Source organism: Pteropus alecto, unplaced genomic scaffold, assembly GCF_000325575.1.
Source record: "Pteropus alecto unplaced genomic scaffold, ASM32557v1 scaffold3, whole genome shotgun sequence".
Lineage (NCBI taxonomy): Eukaryota > Metazoa > Chordata > Mammalia > Chiroptera > Pteropodidae > Pteropus > Pteropus alecto.
The window spans coordinates 3148790-3166564 of NW_006442484.1; the positions used below are offsets into that span (position 1 = coordinate 3148790).

At 35.8% G+C, this 17775-nt stretch overlaps 1 protein-coding gene across 1 annotated transcript in view; it reads left to right on the forward strand.

The window, feature by feature from the left end:
• CNTNAP5 (contactin associated protein like 5) overlaps positions 1 to 17125 on the forward strand; it is a 716034-nt gene extending 698909 nt beyond the window's left edge. Inside the window, exons 22-24 of the mRNA XM_006920991.1 lie at positions 13213 to 13431; positions 14245 to 14316; positions 16929 to 17125. Coding sequence (XP_006921053.1) covers positions 13213 to 13431; positions 14245 to 14316; positions 16929 to 17125 — 488 coding nt within the window. The remainder of the gene's footprint in view (positions 1 to 13212; positions 13432 to 14244; positions 14317 to 16928) is intronic.
• The last annotated feature ends 650 nt before the right edge of the window (positions 17126 to 17775 follow it).

Here is a 17775-nt window from a genome sequence, read left to right on the forward strand (position 1 = left end):
CTTCTTGTGTCTGGAGCCTGCTGGCCTTGGGATTGTAACAATACCATTGGCTCTCTTGGGCTTTCTGCTTGCTGAATGCGGATCTTGAGACTTTTCAACTTCCATAATCACATGATCCAATTGCTTATAACAAATCTCTTTTGCTCTATCTATCATCTATTTATCTATCTATCCATCATCTCTCCTCTGGATTCTGCTTCTCCAGGGAGCCATGACTAGTAGAGTGGGGATTCCAGTTCCAAAACAACTCTTAGTCAACTGGATGTCAATCAGAAACATTGTCTCTGATATATAAATGAGATATGGAATATATATCTTTCTTTAGGGTCTGCTCCTGGAAGTTCTAGAATTCTACCAGCTACATCTAAGTTATTAGCAATTGCCATTTGCATTTTAATATCAGTAATGTTGAAAAGCACTGAATTCAGATTTTCAACTGTTGTCTTTCAGCTCATGGACAAATATCTTCACCATCCTCATCTGAGTAGCTGACTGCAGTGGAACTTGCTCAGGTTATAGAGGCAGGAGAGTACAATGTGAGAGCATGAGTTCTGGCATCCAGTGGACGGAGTCTGATGTTTAGTTCAACAACTATTTGGTAGAAACCCAAGTTCCTCATTTTTTGTGGACCTCAACTTTCTTATCTGTAAAACAGGAATAATCATTACTATCCATCAAGATTGTTTTGATTACTAATTGTGTGTGTGTGTATGTGTGTAAGAGTATGCATGTATTATATATTTGCACACACATTTCTTAGCACAGAATACTAACTAATATTTAGAAGCTGTATGAAGGCGCTTTTACAAAAAATAAATCTGAAAGTGGAAAGAAAAGAAATAATTTCTTTGAGATTCAGGCCAAAAAGAAAACTTGACAGATGAGGACCTCTATACCTCCCAGATCGCTGTTTTACGATATCTTTCTGTGTAGGGCATCCCTTTGCAAAGGCTTAATTCTTCAAAACCAGGAATTAAGGCAGTGGAAGTGGAATAGGAAAAACAGGCAAGTACATGTTCTAAAAAATCAGGATTGTTTGTTTCTTTGTTTTAATTTATCCGTAAAATGATGGGAAACCATGGGTGTTTTTAAATAGGAAGAAAAGAGATTCTTAAATATTCCTTTTTTAAGGTCTTTTTTATCTAGAGAGCAGTTCTCTCCAGTGCAATATTATAGTTTTTATTATAACGTGCAGTATTTTTCTAGACATATACTCAAGTGCTCCTGTATGATATATCTGGTGTTTATTGATTAAATTTAAATGCAAGTACTCTTCTTATCTGTCACCAGTGATGCCGATAATTGCTGGGATGCAAACGGCAGGGGGTGCTCTTCTATTATCATCATTTACATAAGGTTTTTCCTTTTCCTCAGTATGTTTTTTTTTTTTTTTGCATTTATTAAAGTATTTGAGTAATTTAAACTAAGATTGTATTAATCCCCACTGTTATCTCTGCCATGTCTAAGATGACAGGACGAAAGACTATCATTGGTATTTTTAATAGAATAATTGAGTTTCAGTTAACTATCATCTATTAACTCCAGCTATTTCCTCAGATTTCTTTTCTGGTATCTGTGATTCCACAAGAGGAGGACTCTGGTGTATTAGAAATGATAAACATAGTTTGGCATAGTCACTTATTAGAGGGTATATTTTTATCCTAATGTGTGAGATGGGAAAATTACATTTCAGCAACTTGCCTAAGGTTACTCTAAAAGATGCTATTGGTACTCCGTCCCATTCGACAGAGTTTTAGATCTTAGGGGGACAAGAAATTAGTACATGAAGAATGAAGGAGTAATGAAATGGCTGAATCAAAGTAAAAGATTAGCTTAATGTCTAATTGGAAGACGTAGTCCTGGGGTGGTGAGTGTGCATTAGAGACCTGAATTGAATGAGGAGCCTCCTCCCACAGGCAGGCGTATGGGCTCTAAGAAGATGATATATAAGGTAAATATTGTAAAGTACTTACCATGTACCAGGCCATAAATTAAAACTTTTACCTTCATCATTACATTTAACAACAAATATATGAGGCAGAATCTTAAGTATCGCTGTGTATCCAACTACCCCCATAATTTTGTAGTTTAACCCAATATCTATTTTAAAACATCTCACGATTTGTGGATGAGGAATTTGGGCAGAGTTTATCTAGCTGCTTTTTCAGCTACTTGTGAAGTTGACTAGAGTCTCTTGGCAATATATGGCTAGTAACTGGGCCAGTCTGGAGGATCTAAGACAAATTTACTAATGTGTGTGTTGCCTTGACAGGCACACCTGCAAAGCTGAGCTCAGCTTGGTCCTTCTCTTTTTCTGTTTAGTTTCAAGATCTCTATTAGGACATTAGAGCATCTTATATAATAGTCTGGGGCCCCAAACCCCCAAGGCAGAAGGAACCAGGATCTGAAATTGGCAGAGTACCATTTGCAATGTGTTCCATTGATCAAAACAGTCAATGTTTTTTTCAAGAGCTGAACTTTCCTCTCCATAGATCATAACCTTTGTCTTCTTCTTCACAAGATGATTTAAGAAACTCCAGTAGGAGCTCATATTCTTGAGAAATAGACCCTGTCTCTCAATGGAAGGAGTGTCAAAGATTGCTGAACTTTTTAACCTACCACATGCAGACACTACATCCACTCCCATTATATAGATGAGGAAATAGTCAAAGAGATGTAATGTAAGTTTCCAGAGGTTACAGCATTAATAAGTGAAAGAGCTGAATGAGTCTGACTCCTTTAGTCATGAAAACTGTATGTAGAGGGGAAGTCGCATAATGGTTTAATTGAAGGAAAGTGCAGAGAAAAAAAGGTATTTGCCAGAAGGGATTCAAGCCAGAGACTGTCAACATCTAATTTAATATTCAATATCCATTCTCCTCTTCTTAATTGAACACAATAGTGTTTGTTTGTTTGTTTGTTTGTTTGTTGAGGGAGCAATATTCCCAGTTAAAAACAGTGTATTCTCAACCTTCTTTTTGAGTTAAGACTGGCCATGTGACATTATCCTGCACAATGGGCTCTAAGAAGAAGTCACTGGAGATTTCAAAGGCCTGACTTAGCATGTATGTACCTTTCTGCCTTTTCCCCTCCTTACTTTTTTCTGCCTGAGACCTAGGATTGAGAGCCAGAGCTCCTAAAATCATTTTATGAGGAAGAAGACAAAGGGCTGTGGAGAGGCAATTACAAATCTTGAAAAACATGTGGGGTCTCTGATAATATCTGGAACCAAAACACTAACCTTAGACTGGTTATCATCAGACGTCTCATTAACTGGGAATAAAATAAACTATTACTTTATTTGACCAACTGATATTTTTCTCTCTCTCTCTCTTTTTTTTTTCTTATACATACAGTCAAATAGAAATTACAACTAACAAGGAAAATGTGTGGTTTTATACTCTCTGAATAAGATGGAGAAAAAGAAAAGGAAAAGATATTATTTCAGACAAATCCAAAAGCTCTGATGGAAGAACAATAATATAAATTACCAAGAACTGATGACTGAGGGCTGGGGCATTCCCTTATGGTTACCTTGTCCTATAGAGAAATCAATAGATGAGTATGTTTGCTCATATCTGGGTCATTAAAACCAGTTTGATCTCCATTATACTGGAGGCTACCTTGTTGTGTGTCAAAGAAAACAGTTCAAGAGACAAAACAAGAAAGCATAAGGTTAAGTCAGAAGCAAAAGCTGTAGGTAAGGAGTTCTATAGGCTGCAGAGGAGGGAACATTCTTGAAACTGGCGTGGTTGGGAGACTGGTAGGAAGAGGCTTCTGGGCTGGATCCATTCTCCAGTTGGTGGGTTCTGCATTGTATTTCTGGGATGCCTGTTGTAAAAGCTAAGCAGACTCAGCCTTTATGCAGACAGCAAGCAATACATTGTGCATAATTCATTCTGTGTTAGTATTTACTGAATTAAATTTGTGGTGTGATTTGAAGCAGACTGCAAAACACACAGGCTCCAAAATATCTCTCATAATAAAATCTCAGAAATATAAATATATTTTTTTTTCATGAAACCATTACAGATCCATTTTACAATATCGATCTTCTTCAATACCCTGAAGAAGAGGATAATAAACAGTCATCAAACATTATTCAATTGCCAATCAGTTAACATCTCATTTCATCATAAAGGAAGAGAGTTTGGCTCTCTGAGATGAGCAGACTTTACTGAAGACATGAGAAGATATTTACCACATTTTGAAAAAGAACATGTAATTTAAAGGTATAATCACTGAACACATTTATTCAACAAAATGCATTGAGTCGCTACAGTTGCCACACCTAGACTCTGAAGTCAAGCTTCATCGTTTACTAGAAAAGTTAATCTTAATTTCTAAAACTTAATTTCTTTTGTCTGAGGCATGGAGATTAAAATACTTCTTCTATTACAAGGTGGTTGTGATGTGATCATTATAATCTGACTGCTCGTTTAACTTGAACAGCACAAAGCCAGGACATAATTGATACCCTAGTAATGTCAGTGATTAAAAAAAAAGGATGCCAGAGTAATGTACTACACAGGGGCTGAACTTACACAGGCTAGTTCAAATCCCAGCTCTATTACTCACTGGTTGTTATTTTGGGCATATTTTTAACCTCCCTTGTCTGCTTTCTTACCTTTAAAATGGGCATAATGACACAGAAATGTTTGTGTTATAAGGCACTGAGAGTAGTATATGGCACATATTGAGCGATCTTTTCATGATGGATATTATGCAGGAAGTCCTTTTGTTGCACAACACTGCAGAACAGTAAAAGTGAACACACAAGCTGAAACTGGGAAAAGAGATCTTAATTCATCGTAAAAAAATATGACATGTAGTTCTAGGACTTTTACAAATTTTTTGTGAAAGCATTAAAAACAGGGAAGTGAAAAAATAATAAAACTAATATTTAGTTGGAAACATTGAGAATTAGAGTGGTTCATTTGTAAAAACCCTTTCAAGACTAGTTTTAACAGTGCTTGCCTTCTTTTAATTGTATGACAAAATACAGAAGGAGTGTCATTTCTATGCCTTGATGAACTGTCATACGCCTTTCTAAATTCAGGACAGCCTCTAACATTTTATCCTTTGTGTTTGTGATGTCATGAAATGTCTTGGTGAGTTCCTTTAATGTGATTTTTTTTTTTCATCGATTCACATCACCTTCACAATTTCCTGAGGCTGCTGATCTAGAGTCACTCAAACAGCATCAGTGTCAGCATTTCCGTGGTCAGCTATTTCTTCCATAAATCTATTTACATCTGAATTTCGCTTTCAGTGTTATCACTTTCTGTTTCTTTACTGCAATTTTATCTTTGCTGACCAATTCCCTGTTTAGGTTATCTATTGTTGTAAAATGTCACACAGGTTCATTACTGAAAGATAAAGGAGCAATACAACTGTACTCTTCGCTGTTTGTGTGTGAACTGAATAAACGATAGCACAGTGACTAGTTACCCATAGACTTTGAAAGAAATGATGCAGCTGGTCACTAATCAGGATACATATCTGTTATTTACATACAAATTTGTGGAGTGAAGAGTTAACCACAAAGTTTTTACTTTATGTAATTATGTTAATATAATGGTCACTGAAATATGAATCGTGTTGCCAATTGTGGTAACTGAAATTCATGTATATTGGAACCATAAATAGTGCAGACTATTTGCAACTGCCAACTTTATTGAATAGAAATACTTAAACAAAAAATTATTGTTTTATAGCCAATAAAATTTTAATATCTGGGCATGTTTTAAGTGTAGTAACATAGAACTGCTTTAGCATTTACAAAGAGTGTTCATACATGTATTGTTCTCCTATTGCAACAATCTTAGTGGTCCGAAACAACATAAATGTATCTTACAGTTCCGAGGGTTAGAACTCTTACATGAGCCTTCTGAAAATAAAATTAAGGCATCAGCAGGTTTGTGTTCCTTCTGGATGCTTCAGTGGAGCATCTGTCTTCTTTTCCAGTTAACATTCTCTGGCTTGTAGTCCTTTGCTCAAATTGCTGGAAACTCTTGCCTCTGTCATCACATCTCCTACCTCTGTCTTTGACCTTCTTGAGTCCCTTATATGTACTCTTGTGCTGCCATCGAGTTTATTTACATAACCCAGGATAATTTTTGCATCTCCAGAACCTTAACTTAAACATATAAGCAAAGTCCCTTTTGCTATAAAAGTAACATATTCACAGGTCTAAGGATTAGGATGTGGCCACCTTTGGGGAGGGCATTATTCTCTGCTACAACATACATCTTGACAACCAAACCTCAAGCAATAGACTATGATCAGCTCAATTTTACCTATAAGGAATCTGAGCCTTAGATAGATGAAGTGTCTTTTTTTATGGTCATTCTGTTAATAATGTTATTTTAATGAGTTATTTTTATTTAATATAAAAAACTCACCAATCATTTATTGGATGATAATCCAGACATACACATATGTCCTCCTTTTGTCTCCCAGACCCTGGAAGTAATATGAATGGTGTTAGTTTCCCAGAAAGGTCAACTGCTAGGTCCTAGGGCTGCGCTGATCCAGTCACTCCTGGACGTGTGACTGCTAGAACACAGAGTTCAGGCCTTCCTTGGCCTCTGTACCTAAAATGCTCCAAGCCCAGGACTTGTCCCAGGAAACCTGAGAATGGCTCCTCCTTAAAGCGGTATCCTGTAGCCCCATTTGTACTAGGTGACTGTTTGTCCAAAATTATAAGATAAACCATTTTGTAAGGCCAAACAAGCTGTGCTAGGGATTTGATTTTTAATCTCTGGTCTGTGGGTTCAAAGAGATAATATACATAAGAAGGAAAACATAATGGAAAAGCTAGAAATTTGAACTATAGTGACCTTGAATATGTATGAATTTGTTTTCTTCTTCTGAGAGTGGGTATAATGCCAAACTTCTCCATCTTTTCTAAGTCTTAAAACTAATGTGTGCCATTTGTCTGCATGATGCTTTACAATTTAACTTGATAGATGCTCTGTAATTAATATCCTCTAGTGTTATTACGGAGAGTACTTCAAAAGTCATCCCGAGAGACAAACAATATTGATTAATAGTGTGAGGCACATGATAGAGATAAATACCAGAATAGAGGATAATTCACACACACACACACACACACACCTTATTAAAGAAAGTTCCACAAAACATGTTGTGAGTGTGGATGTAAAAGTAAAGAAACTATATGCTTATAAATGACCAGAATAAGGAAGTTTGAAATACATCTAAATATTTCTGACTAGCCTGAATTATCAATGATATTAAGAAACATTTATTTTTTCATGAATTAATTCCTTTTACTATTTACTAAACACTTATTCTGTGTATTGGGCACTCTGTCCTAATTAATGAGATTGGAAGTCTGAAAAGGACAGGTTTTCTGAAAGAAGGAAACTTCTGACCTAGTGGGAGCACTGACTTGTATAAATTATAGTGAAATAGAAGTACGATAGAAGTGAATGAGCAAAATGCCTTAGGAATATGAAGAAGTACATCCTTAACTGTACTTGGCCCATGCTTATCTTTTTAACATCATCTTTTGCCTTATTTTAAGTCAGAATTAACTTAATTTTTCGGTGTTCAAAATGTGATGAATTTTCTCAATCTTGGCCTTGTACAGGCTTTGCTTTGTGTCTGGTACACTCTTTCTTCTTGTACAGGACTATTGTCTATTTATCACTTAAGCATTTGTTTAAATACATTTCTCCCGAGCCATCTTTCCTATACCAGTGTTTTTCACAGTGCGTTTTATAATCCATCCATATCATAAATGTATAAGAATGTGCTTTAAAAAATGCAACATCTTGAGTACCTCCACACTAGATGAATAGAAACAAATAAATATACATGTATTTTCATGTATTTCCCTGAAATATTTTTGTGTACTCAATTTAATCACCACTTTCCTAAATTGGGTCAAGGATCTTTTCTTTGTTCCCCTAGCCACAATGCTGTCCCCGCATCATAAGATGTTTCTTGAAATCATTGCTGGTCTTTTAAATTAATCTTCTAATAAGGGAAATGTCTGTTTGCTAGTAATTGTAAGTCCATTGTCTCATACAGACCGTGGTTGTCATAGATAGCCAACAAATAGATGTAGGTTTTACAGAGAAGGAACAGATGTTATCCAGGTGGTTAAGGGATAGAAAGGCCTTTCAGACAGAGAGGACAATGTGTGCTTATTTGGGGCAGAATGAGAAGTTCTGGCTGTGTGTAGGACAGATGGGCTGCATGGGTAGGTGGGAGTTAATGGTTGTAAGTCATACTCAGAGGTGAGGTTTTGTTTCACCCTATTAATAATCAATGTTATAGAAAAGTGTTAAACATGACAAATAGAAAAAGAAGAAGGAGGAGGAAGAGGAGGAAGAGGAGGAGGAGGAGAAGGAGAAGGAGGAGAAGGAGGAGAAGGAGGAGAAGGAGGAGAAGGAGGAGAAGGAGGAGAAGGAGGAGAAGGAGGAGAAGGAGGAGAAGGAGGAGAAGGAGGAGAAGGAGGAGAAGGAGGAGGAGGAGAAGGAAGAGAAGGAGGAGAAGGAGAAGAAGGAGGAGGAGGAGGAGGAGAAGGAGAAGAAGGAGGAGGAGGAGGAGGAGGAGGAGGAGAATTAGATCCAAGAGACCTAGGTTCTAGGCCTGGATTGGCCATGACTGGTCAGCTTGCTTTAAACAAGTATTTGATCTAATGTCTTCGTTTTCCTAACTGATAATTGGGCACAATTATCTCACCTTTTCCAATTTTACAAGGATGTATATTTACATATAGTGTACAAATAGGCATACCATGAAAAGCAGAAAAGTGTTAAGTAAATGCTAAGTATTTTTTAATAGAATTGGCATTCCCCTTTCAGGATTAAAAGCTTTATCTGAGGGACATAGTTCCTGGACTGTGGATCCTCCTGGTGGTTAAATCTTCAGACTGCTTCTCTCTTACCTGAAAGCCACAATGGACTCTTGACAGAAAAACTCTTTTCTTGTATATATTGCTCACATTTTTCATTGAAATTGGTTTCATTTATTTATATTTTATGTAGGCATGTTTTACTCTTAAAGCCCAGGTTATATGGATATGCATGGCTTGTATTTTGACACTTCAGTATCCAAATGTCATAAATGGCTTTTGACATATCATAAATGTCATGTTACATCCTAGAGCAATGTTTGTTTTTAGTAAATTTCAGATTTTTTTCTCTTTTTTTAAAATAGCAGAACAAAATGCCTGGATTGGCTCTATAATGCTCTAGTGTCAAATAATTGTGAGAATGGAAATTGCTGTACTTTCTGGGGCTAAAACTGGTTCTGTGCTACTTTCTGTGGCATTATAGAATACACTTAATTTAATATTGGGCATAGCTTTGTTCTGAAGAAATGAGTGTTTGCAAATTAATATAGAAAATCAAGTATTAAAATGCTTGAAAAAGTTAGGCTATTAATAACAACTAAGTTATTCAAAGTTTTTGTACTACTTTTATTCAGTTGTGAGTTAGTATCAAGTAGAAATCTAGTGAAAAGCCTTCATAGTATTTATATCTTAGTTCTCTCATATAAATGTATTTATATCTTAGTTCTCTCATATAGTATTTATATCTTAGTTCTCTCATATAAATGGTAATATGGACATGCTGAGGGCCATTAAATCAAGGTAAAAGAGTTTGGAACTCCTTGGATAAGTAGTAGAAAAGTAATAATAATAATAAATGCATTTATGGACACTGAGCTAAGAATCATACTTGTAATGTTATATTTACTTCCACCACAATTCATGAGGTTGGTATTATTTTTCACTATTTTACAGTGGACAAAACTGAAGCTCAGAAATAAGAAAATGCAAGTCATATGTGCAAGAGTCATTTTCAACTTAGGTCTATCAAACCTCCAATATGTGCTTTTTTCAGCACACCATTCTGCTTATACATCAGTATTTGAGGGCAAGGGATCAACTTTAATGAGAATCACAAACTATATTTCAGTGATTTTTGAAGAGTGTTGAGAAGGAGAAATTACATTAATTTCAAATAAGAAATTCTGTAGGTTTTCTTTGTAAGATACCTATGTTTTCTCAAAGTGGTGGTGTATATTATGAGGAAAAACCTTGTAATTATTCTTGATTGGTTGAGACTTTTATATGTTAGCAGAAAATCTTGAGGAGAGTGAGAAATGGAATAGTGGTGTTTTACAGTGGTGGGGCCTTGTCTGCCATTTCTGAGTATCCACATTTATTGTTAAGTTTATCTTCCATTGTCACTCTTAAGTTCAGTTCATACGATAATCCCCTCACCTAGTTCCTTATGAATCAAATGCAAATGTAACATAAAAATTGAATATAATTATGGAATGCATTATGTCTTTAATATAATATGAAGTTTCCCTAATTTGGGGAAGCATTCTACTAACATTACTTGCACTTTCCTTATTTCTTGCAACCTATTTCTTAGCTAATTTTTGTAAAAATATCTTACTCAACCTAAGATATTTTTTAGAGGTTTTTGTTGTTGTTGTTGTTGTTGTTGTTGTTGTTTGTTTTTAAACAAGGTCTATTTTTTTAGGGAGGCAGCACAGCTCAGATATGCTTTGACATTTAAAGTCATAAAGATTTTGGTTGAAATCTCAACTTTGCCATATGATGTTCTGTGCATTTTTTAACATTACCAAGTGTCAGTTTCTCCATCTATAAATTTTGAGTGATAATAGACCATAAATGAAATAACTTTTGAAGGAAACAAATAATACTTTAAAAAGAATTATTGCATAGTTATATAGCAGGTATTGAACAGATTGTTGAATATTGAGTGTTTGTAGTTTTTAATATTTTTAGTAAACAATTACTCCCTACCACATGTTGTAACAAGATTATAACAAGCAAAAATGATCTGAAACCATCCTAACATTTTTTTTTTTTTTGCCTCTCTATCTATGTAAGAATCTAAGAAATCATTGTCTTGGGCCGCATTCTGAGGATATTTTCTCCCATGAATACCTGGAGTCTGTATTCATGGCAATCATTATATTTGGCCTCCAAAGACCTTACAACAATATGGGTTTCTTTCTCACTGAATTCTTGGAATGAGATCTAGCACTTTTGATTTAGACCCTCAAGACATAGCTACAATGGCATGTCACTTTCCACTGCTTCAAAATATGATGATGCAAAAACTTTATTCCAGTTTATACTTTTCTCCTCTTCTACCTCTTCCTCTAAGTACTTCTGATCTCTAACTCTACCCCTTGATAACTGTCAATCCATAGCTAACATGCATTCTGAATTACAACTAGTTACATTGATTTCTGGTGCCACTCAGCAAATAGCACTGAGTCTTAAGTTTTTAATCTAGAAGACTTGCATAACACTATATGAGAAGTCTCTTATGAGACAAAGTCTTTTAAAGCTTATAATAAGAAATACGCGTATGTGATTCTTCCAAGAGTAAATAACAAATATGCACCACTACTGTAGGATATTCATGGGAATATTTGGAAAACAGCAGTTTTTCTTCCTACCCCAGTGTTCTTTTACACTTGAAGAGGAGTGTCATTTCACATCTCTTTTGGATTTTCATTATCATTACTCTGAAAATTCTGACATAGACAGGGAAGAAGGATGATCAACAAAGATATCCAAGTTCTAACCCTCAACCTGTGAATGTTAGTCTAGTATCTAGGAGGAGTTAAGTTTGCAAACAAAATCAATGTGCTAATCAACTAGTCTTAAAATAGAGAGATCATTACAGATTATCTAGGTGATCTCAATGCAATCACAAGCATCCTTAAAAGTGAAAGAAAGAAGTATAAGAAGAGAATTATACATAGATGTGACTGTGGAAGAAAGTCACACACACACAAAAAAATACAATATTGCTGGCTCCAATCATAGAGGAAGGTGACCATAAGCCATGGAGGAACATGGAGCTAGAAAAGGCAAAAAATTTGATTTTTCCCTGGAACTTCTGGAAGAAATGCAGCCTTGCTAGAACCTTGATTTTAGCCAGCAAGACCCATGTCAAGACTTCTACAGAACTGTAAGACAAAAAAACCGTGTTTAATTTGTTTGGTAATTTGTTACGATGACCAGTTAAATTAATCCCCATGATTTCTTCCCTTTTCCTGTAAGAAAAGAGGAATGACAAGTCAGTGAGCTTTACAGGGGTGTTGAAGGGGGAGAGTATAATGAGGGCAAAACTAGAAGAGACATTATTAAGAGATGTTAATTTCTCATGTTCTTCCATATTCTCATTGCATCTCTTCCTAAGTGCTGCCCAAAAAGTGCTTGTTTGAAAATCCATGGAGGCATCCTTTCACCGTTTATAATTGAAATAAATTATAATCTATACCATTAGAAAGAAAAGTCCTTGCCTTCTTCCAGAAAAAAAAAAACAAAAACAACAACCAAAACAGATTAACATAAGAAAATAACTATTTGAACCATCTATCTATGTTGAAACTGTTATACCAAAAAAAAAAAAAAATGTGTATTACAGTTTTATTTAATTGCATCATAACAATTTGTTCAAATGATCCCTGTTAAAAGAAATGGGCTTCTGAGTAATCTTACTACAAATCTTAAGAAAAATGAGACATATAGTCTTGCTTTAAATCATATATGATTGCTTCTTTATCATTTATAAGGGCTCAAAGATACTTTTGGAGGGTTGAATGCTGCCATAAAATATTGTGCTTACAAATGAATACCGTAGATAGAACTGAGCAGGTGAAAATCTTGAATAAATGGTCAGTCTATACAGTCTGCTTAATACAGTAAGCATGATAAACTTCTGGGAGGAGCACTTTGACTTCTAATCTCTCTGTCTGACACTTTTTTTTCCTTCTACATTTTTAAGTTAAATGTCGTAATGAGTATTCTAATATGTTTGAACTAATCACTAGCAGTCATTGGTAAATGGAAGTAATTATATAATTTATACAAAACATCTAGAGTGTAGAAGATATTTACTGTCTTTGATACAACTATAAAACATTTGAATAAAAATTTTAAATTTTGAAATAGTTTCTCAAAGTAGTGATGGTCCTAACAGTTTTTTATGATATGTTGTCGACATTTTGATAATTGTATTTTGGGGGAGAGTTTGGGAAGAAGAGATGAAGAAAGAGAGGGGATGATTTCCTTTATTCAAAACATAAGGTAATTTCTATAATTTTAGACATTATTTAAGGAGAATATGGAGCACAGTGTGAAAAAAAAAAAAAACTCTGTTTTTCGTGCTGCAGAGAATCTTGGACTGGATCCTGAAGTTGCTAAAGCAAACACTCTAGGTTTTGTTGGATGCCTGTCTTCAGTCCAGTACAACCATATAGCACCACTGAAGGCAGCTCTGCGTCATGCGGCCATCGCTCCTGTAACTATCCAAGGAACCTTGATAGAATCCACTTGTAGCTCTATAATGGATTCGGATGTCAATGCAGTGACTACAGTGCATTCTTCATCAGGTATACAAATGAATACCCCATGGAACTTATCTCAGTAGTACTACACTTGATATCTTTGAGAAGCTTCTAAGTTAAAAGCTAATGCTACTCAATACCTTATCTTGTATGAATATAGGTTGTTAAGAATCATGACTGATTTCTCATGGGGGATTTTCATATATATTTAATATAATTCTACTTTTAATAGGATGAATACTTAGAATGAAATGCATATTTGCATATATTACTATATTGATATATATATAGTCACTACCATATAAGTGACTACTTCTCTGAGGATTGAAGAGTTTGGGTCTCAGGAAGGCAGGCTGGTTGTTGACCTAATATAAGTCATGTTATTAAAATCGACCTTTCTTAATAGTAGGAATGTCCACTAGCACTGTTTCTTCTGTTTTTCCACTCCTTAAAATACCTTTTCATCTTTTCATAGTCACCATCATCCTGGGTATGCTGAAGTGTCCCTGAGATTTGTTTTAAATAGGCATGGTAATCAATTGCCAAATAAGTTATGAATTCTGAACAAAGAAATGGGATTGAGTTTTGCTGCTGCCTGTACATCTCCGATCTTGGGGTTTTCCTGCAGCAGTGAACTGTAATAGAAATAACTTGATTGTGACACTTGGCTAGCCTTGATTTGAATTCTGAATCTGCTATGAATGGACTGTAGAACTTTGAGCAAGTTAATGGCTTCTATCTAATTTCTTATCTGTGAAATAAAAAATACTAATAATACTCGTGTCATAGTCATTTTCTGAAAATTAAATTATACAACAACAATGAGAAGAGAAGTCTCATATTTTTAACTCCTTTTAGATCCCTTTGGGAAGACAGATGAGCGGGAACCACTCACCAATGCAGTCCGAAGTGACTCGGCCGTCATTGGAGGTAAACTATTCCTTGCTGATGAAAGCAGAAAAGACATAAGTAGTTCTGTACTTTGGAGAAATTCATCTGAATCCTTCCTTAATTATGGCCATTCAGTGTCCTCTTATCTGAAAGACTGTGAGCCTTTTCATGAATAGTTATATGTGTTATATGATCAAAAGCTCCCTTTCTCCCAGCACCAGCAGTTCCATGGACGCTTCCCATCTCTGATTCATCGGGCAGCTGAATATTGAATCAACAGCTGGATAATTTACCTAGAGACAGGCAATATGCATCATGTTCAGCTCATCCAGTTGTCAGTTTTCCTAAAACAAGCAAAGCAAACCAATAAAACTACATATGCGAAAGGAGCCACATTGGGGCAGACAGATGAGCAAAGCTGCAGTCCTGTCAGGTTTTTCCTACCAAGTGATTTGGGTTGAATCTAATGAGCAGGGGAAAGCCTATGGACTGTGGTTTTGAATCCAGCAGCACACATAGTTACAGATGCAGCTCTTGTCCATTCTGCTATGAGCTCAGCTCTTCCTCCAGCCTTCCTAGACTTTCCATTTTCCATTTTCTCAGTGCCTGTCAGCCTCACCTGTTTTGATTCTGCCTCTACTTGGCTCCAGTAGCCTTGATTTTTCCATCTGATTCTTGCAACACAGAATGCCTCCCAAACCTTGTTTAATGTCAGATGCCTCTTAAAAACTACATTCATTTCCACCTAAGAACCACTGTCCTAGCAGGTGTCTCTATCCCTGCCTTCTGGCAGCTAGATGAACTGATCCAATCAGATGGAGTTCTCGGTTTAAAAGTTGGCAGTATTCATTCATTTAACCTCTGTTTAATAAGTCCCAGTTCTGGGTCAGGGCCTGTGTTTAGTGAAGAAATATGAGGATGAAACATAGGCATTGCTCTCAAAGAACTCATGGCCTGGGGAGGGACAGGCTGGGCAAACAGACAACAATAGAACCAGTGAATAGTGTTCTGAGAGGGGGAGTACGCATGGCTGTGGGAGCACAGAAGTGCAGCATCACAATGAGATTGTAAAGAAAAAAAACCTGACCTTTTCTTACAGAAGTTTTTAAACCATCTGACCTGAATGTCTGCTTCAGGGAAGAATCCAACTTGGTTTATTGTTTGGCATCGAAAAATATACAAAGGAATTTGGTGCCTGATTTTTTTCCTTTAATTAATTTCTCATTTGACAAGTGGAGAAAAGACTTTTGTGACTGCTGACTTTTCCCCGCCCATGTATGTGATCCTGTGAGTATCTTTACGAGCAGGAAAATCATCCCAACCCCAGGGGGAAATTCCTGGAAGGCTGCACAGCCTCCAACTCTGAATAGTCCAGGTATTGAAGAAGTAGAAACCAGTTCTATAGTTCATCTCTTAAAACTTCAGCTCATTACTGGGAGTCATTCACTACCATCCAGTTTAATCATAGGTATGTTAACTTAGGAGGTTTTACTCTGCCTTTGTTCTAAAATAGTTGGGGAAAACACCACATACTGTTTTAGGAATATTTTAAAAGGCAAGCAGTCTTAATCATGTCCTCAGCTCTGATACAAACTGGTTGAAGACATATATTCAATGTATTTAACTCTCTAACGTTCATGCTTATATAAATCATAATGCAGGGTATTCAAAGTTTACTTTGGAAAATAAATATATTTTTCTCAATGCCTATTCTACTTAGATAAAAAAAAATCAGCAGAATATATACTTTATTAAGAATAAACTTATCTTTGAATATCATAATTAGTTTTCAAATATTTTAATGTTGAGAAACCAACATTTATGTGTAGATGCACCCTCTCTTTTCAAAGTTGGCAGTATCCACATTTTCAACATCTCTTTGCTGACTTTGCTCTATACATCCCAAGAGCCTTCCTGGCAAAGTTAGGGATAAGACCTTAGGATCAGCAAGGGCAACTTGCCAAGTAGGTCTAGTAAATTCACATACAATCAAATCTTATACAATTGGACAGAAGCTTGTGTTTAAGTTGAATTTGAGTTTCTGGAAGACAGAGGCATACCACCTCTGAGCTAGCTGGCCTGTGTCTAGTAGTGTGCAGAACAATGTAGGAATGCTCTAAATGTTTAGTAAGCATTTTGTTATGAATAGAACATTTTATTAAAACAAACATATATCATATCCACATTTGCATCAGGAAAGCATTGTTGGAATGTGAGATATTTAAATATTATTTTCTAGGATACTAAAGTAGTTCTAAAACACTCGTTTGAAAGGTGACAGAGAAATGTGCTAATTACAAATGATTGACACATTCTTTCAAGCATGTCTTGAAGAAATTTAATAAAAAACACATTGTTAGTCTGATTTCATATTTGTTTGATGGTATTTTTAGTTCATTAAATAAAACCACTGATTTAAACTGCTTTCTCCCTAGCTAGTCTGGAAGAGGATTTTAGTAATTGGAGATTGAGAGTATATCAGCTGGTCTTTATTTCTAGGCAAGTGGCAAAGTTTGTGTTTGTTTTGTTATGTTTTGTTTTATTTTCTCCTAAGTGGCTTTTTTTTTTTTTTTTTGCTTAGACTGAATTACATCTCTGGAGTGGATGATCTATGATAATATCCTTCTCTCATTTATCCCCTTTTTCAACAGGAGTGATCGCAGTGGTGATATTCATCACCTTCTCCATCATCGGCATCATGACCCGATTCCTTTACCAGCATAAGCAGTCTCCTCGTACTAACCAGATCAAGGAGAAAGAATACCCAGAAAATTTGGACAGTTCTTTTAGAAATGATATTGACTTGCAAAACACAGTAAGCGAGTGTAAGCGGGAATATTTCATCTGAAAAACTGTAAGATTACCTAAAACTCTTTTGTTGATGTTAATTTTTTTCTCCTCTCCTCTTTCTCCTGTCTTTTAATTCTGTTCATTCTCTTTCTTTTATTCATTTGCCATTTATTTTTGGAACATACCTGCATTCGCCACAGTATTTATCCCCTTGACTCAGCCCAGAAGACCAGGCAATTATGGCCATTGTCTTCCTCTTGACAAACCTATTGTGGCCATAATGATCGCTCAGTAGACTGAGTTTACTACTCTAGACAAGGAAGACACACGTGCGCATGTGCATATTCAGTTCTGCATTTCTATTGTCTAAGATGAACTCTTTAGTTCCGCAGCCATTCAATCTGCAGGCTTACTTTGAACTTGAGCTCTGTGACTTAGGCATATAATAGTCACCTGTGACATCATCCCCCATCTCAAGTCCATTCCTACCAGGGAACTCAGGGTAGAAAAAGAAGATGCTAGACGCCTGATTTCCTTCATTGGCATGTTAAAGGGAACAAAAAAGATTTGTTTTGTGTTCATTTTCCTTACCATAAGAATCCCATTGACTTAACTCATAACCCTTTTTATGCTAACTCTTATCCCCTGAGTATTTTCAAATATAGGATTCCTGACAGTAGTGAGCTATCACTTTGCTCCTTTCTTACC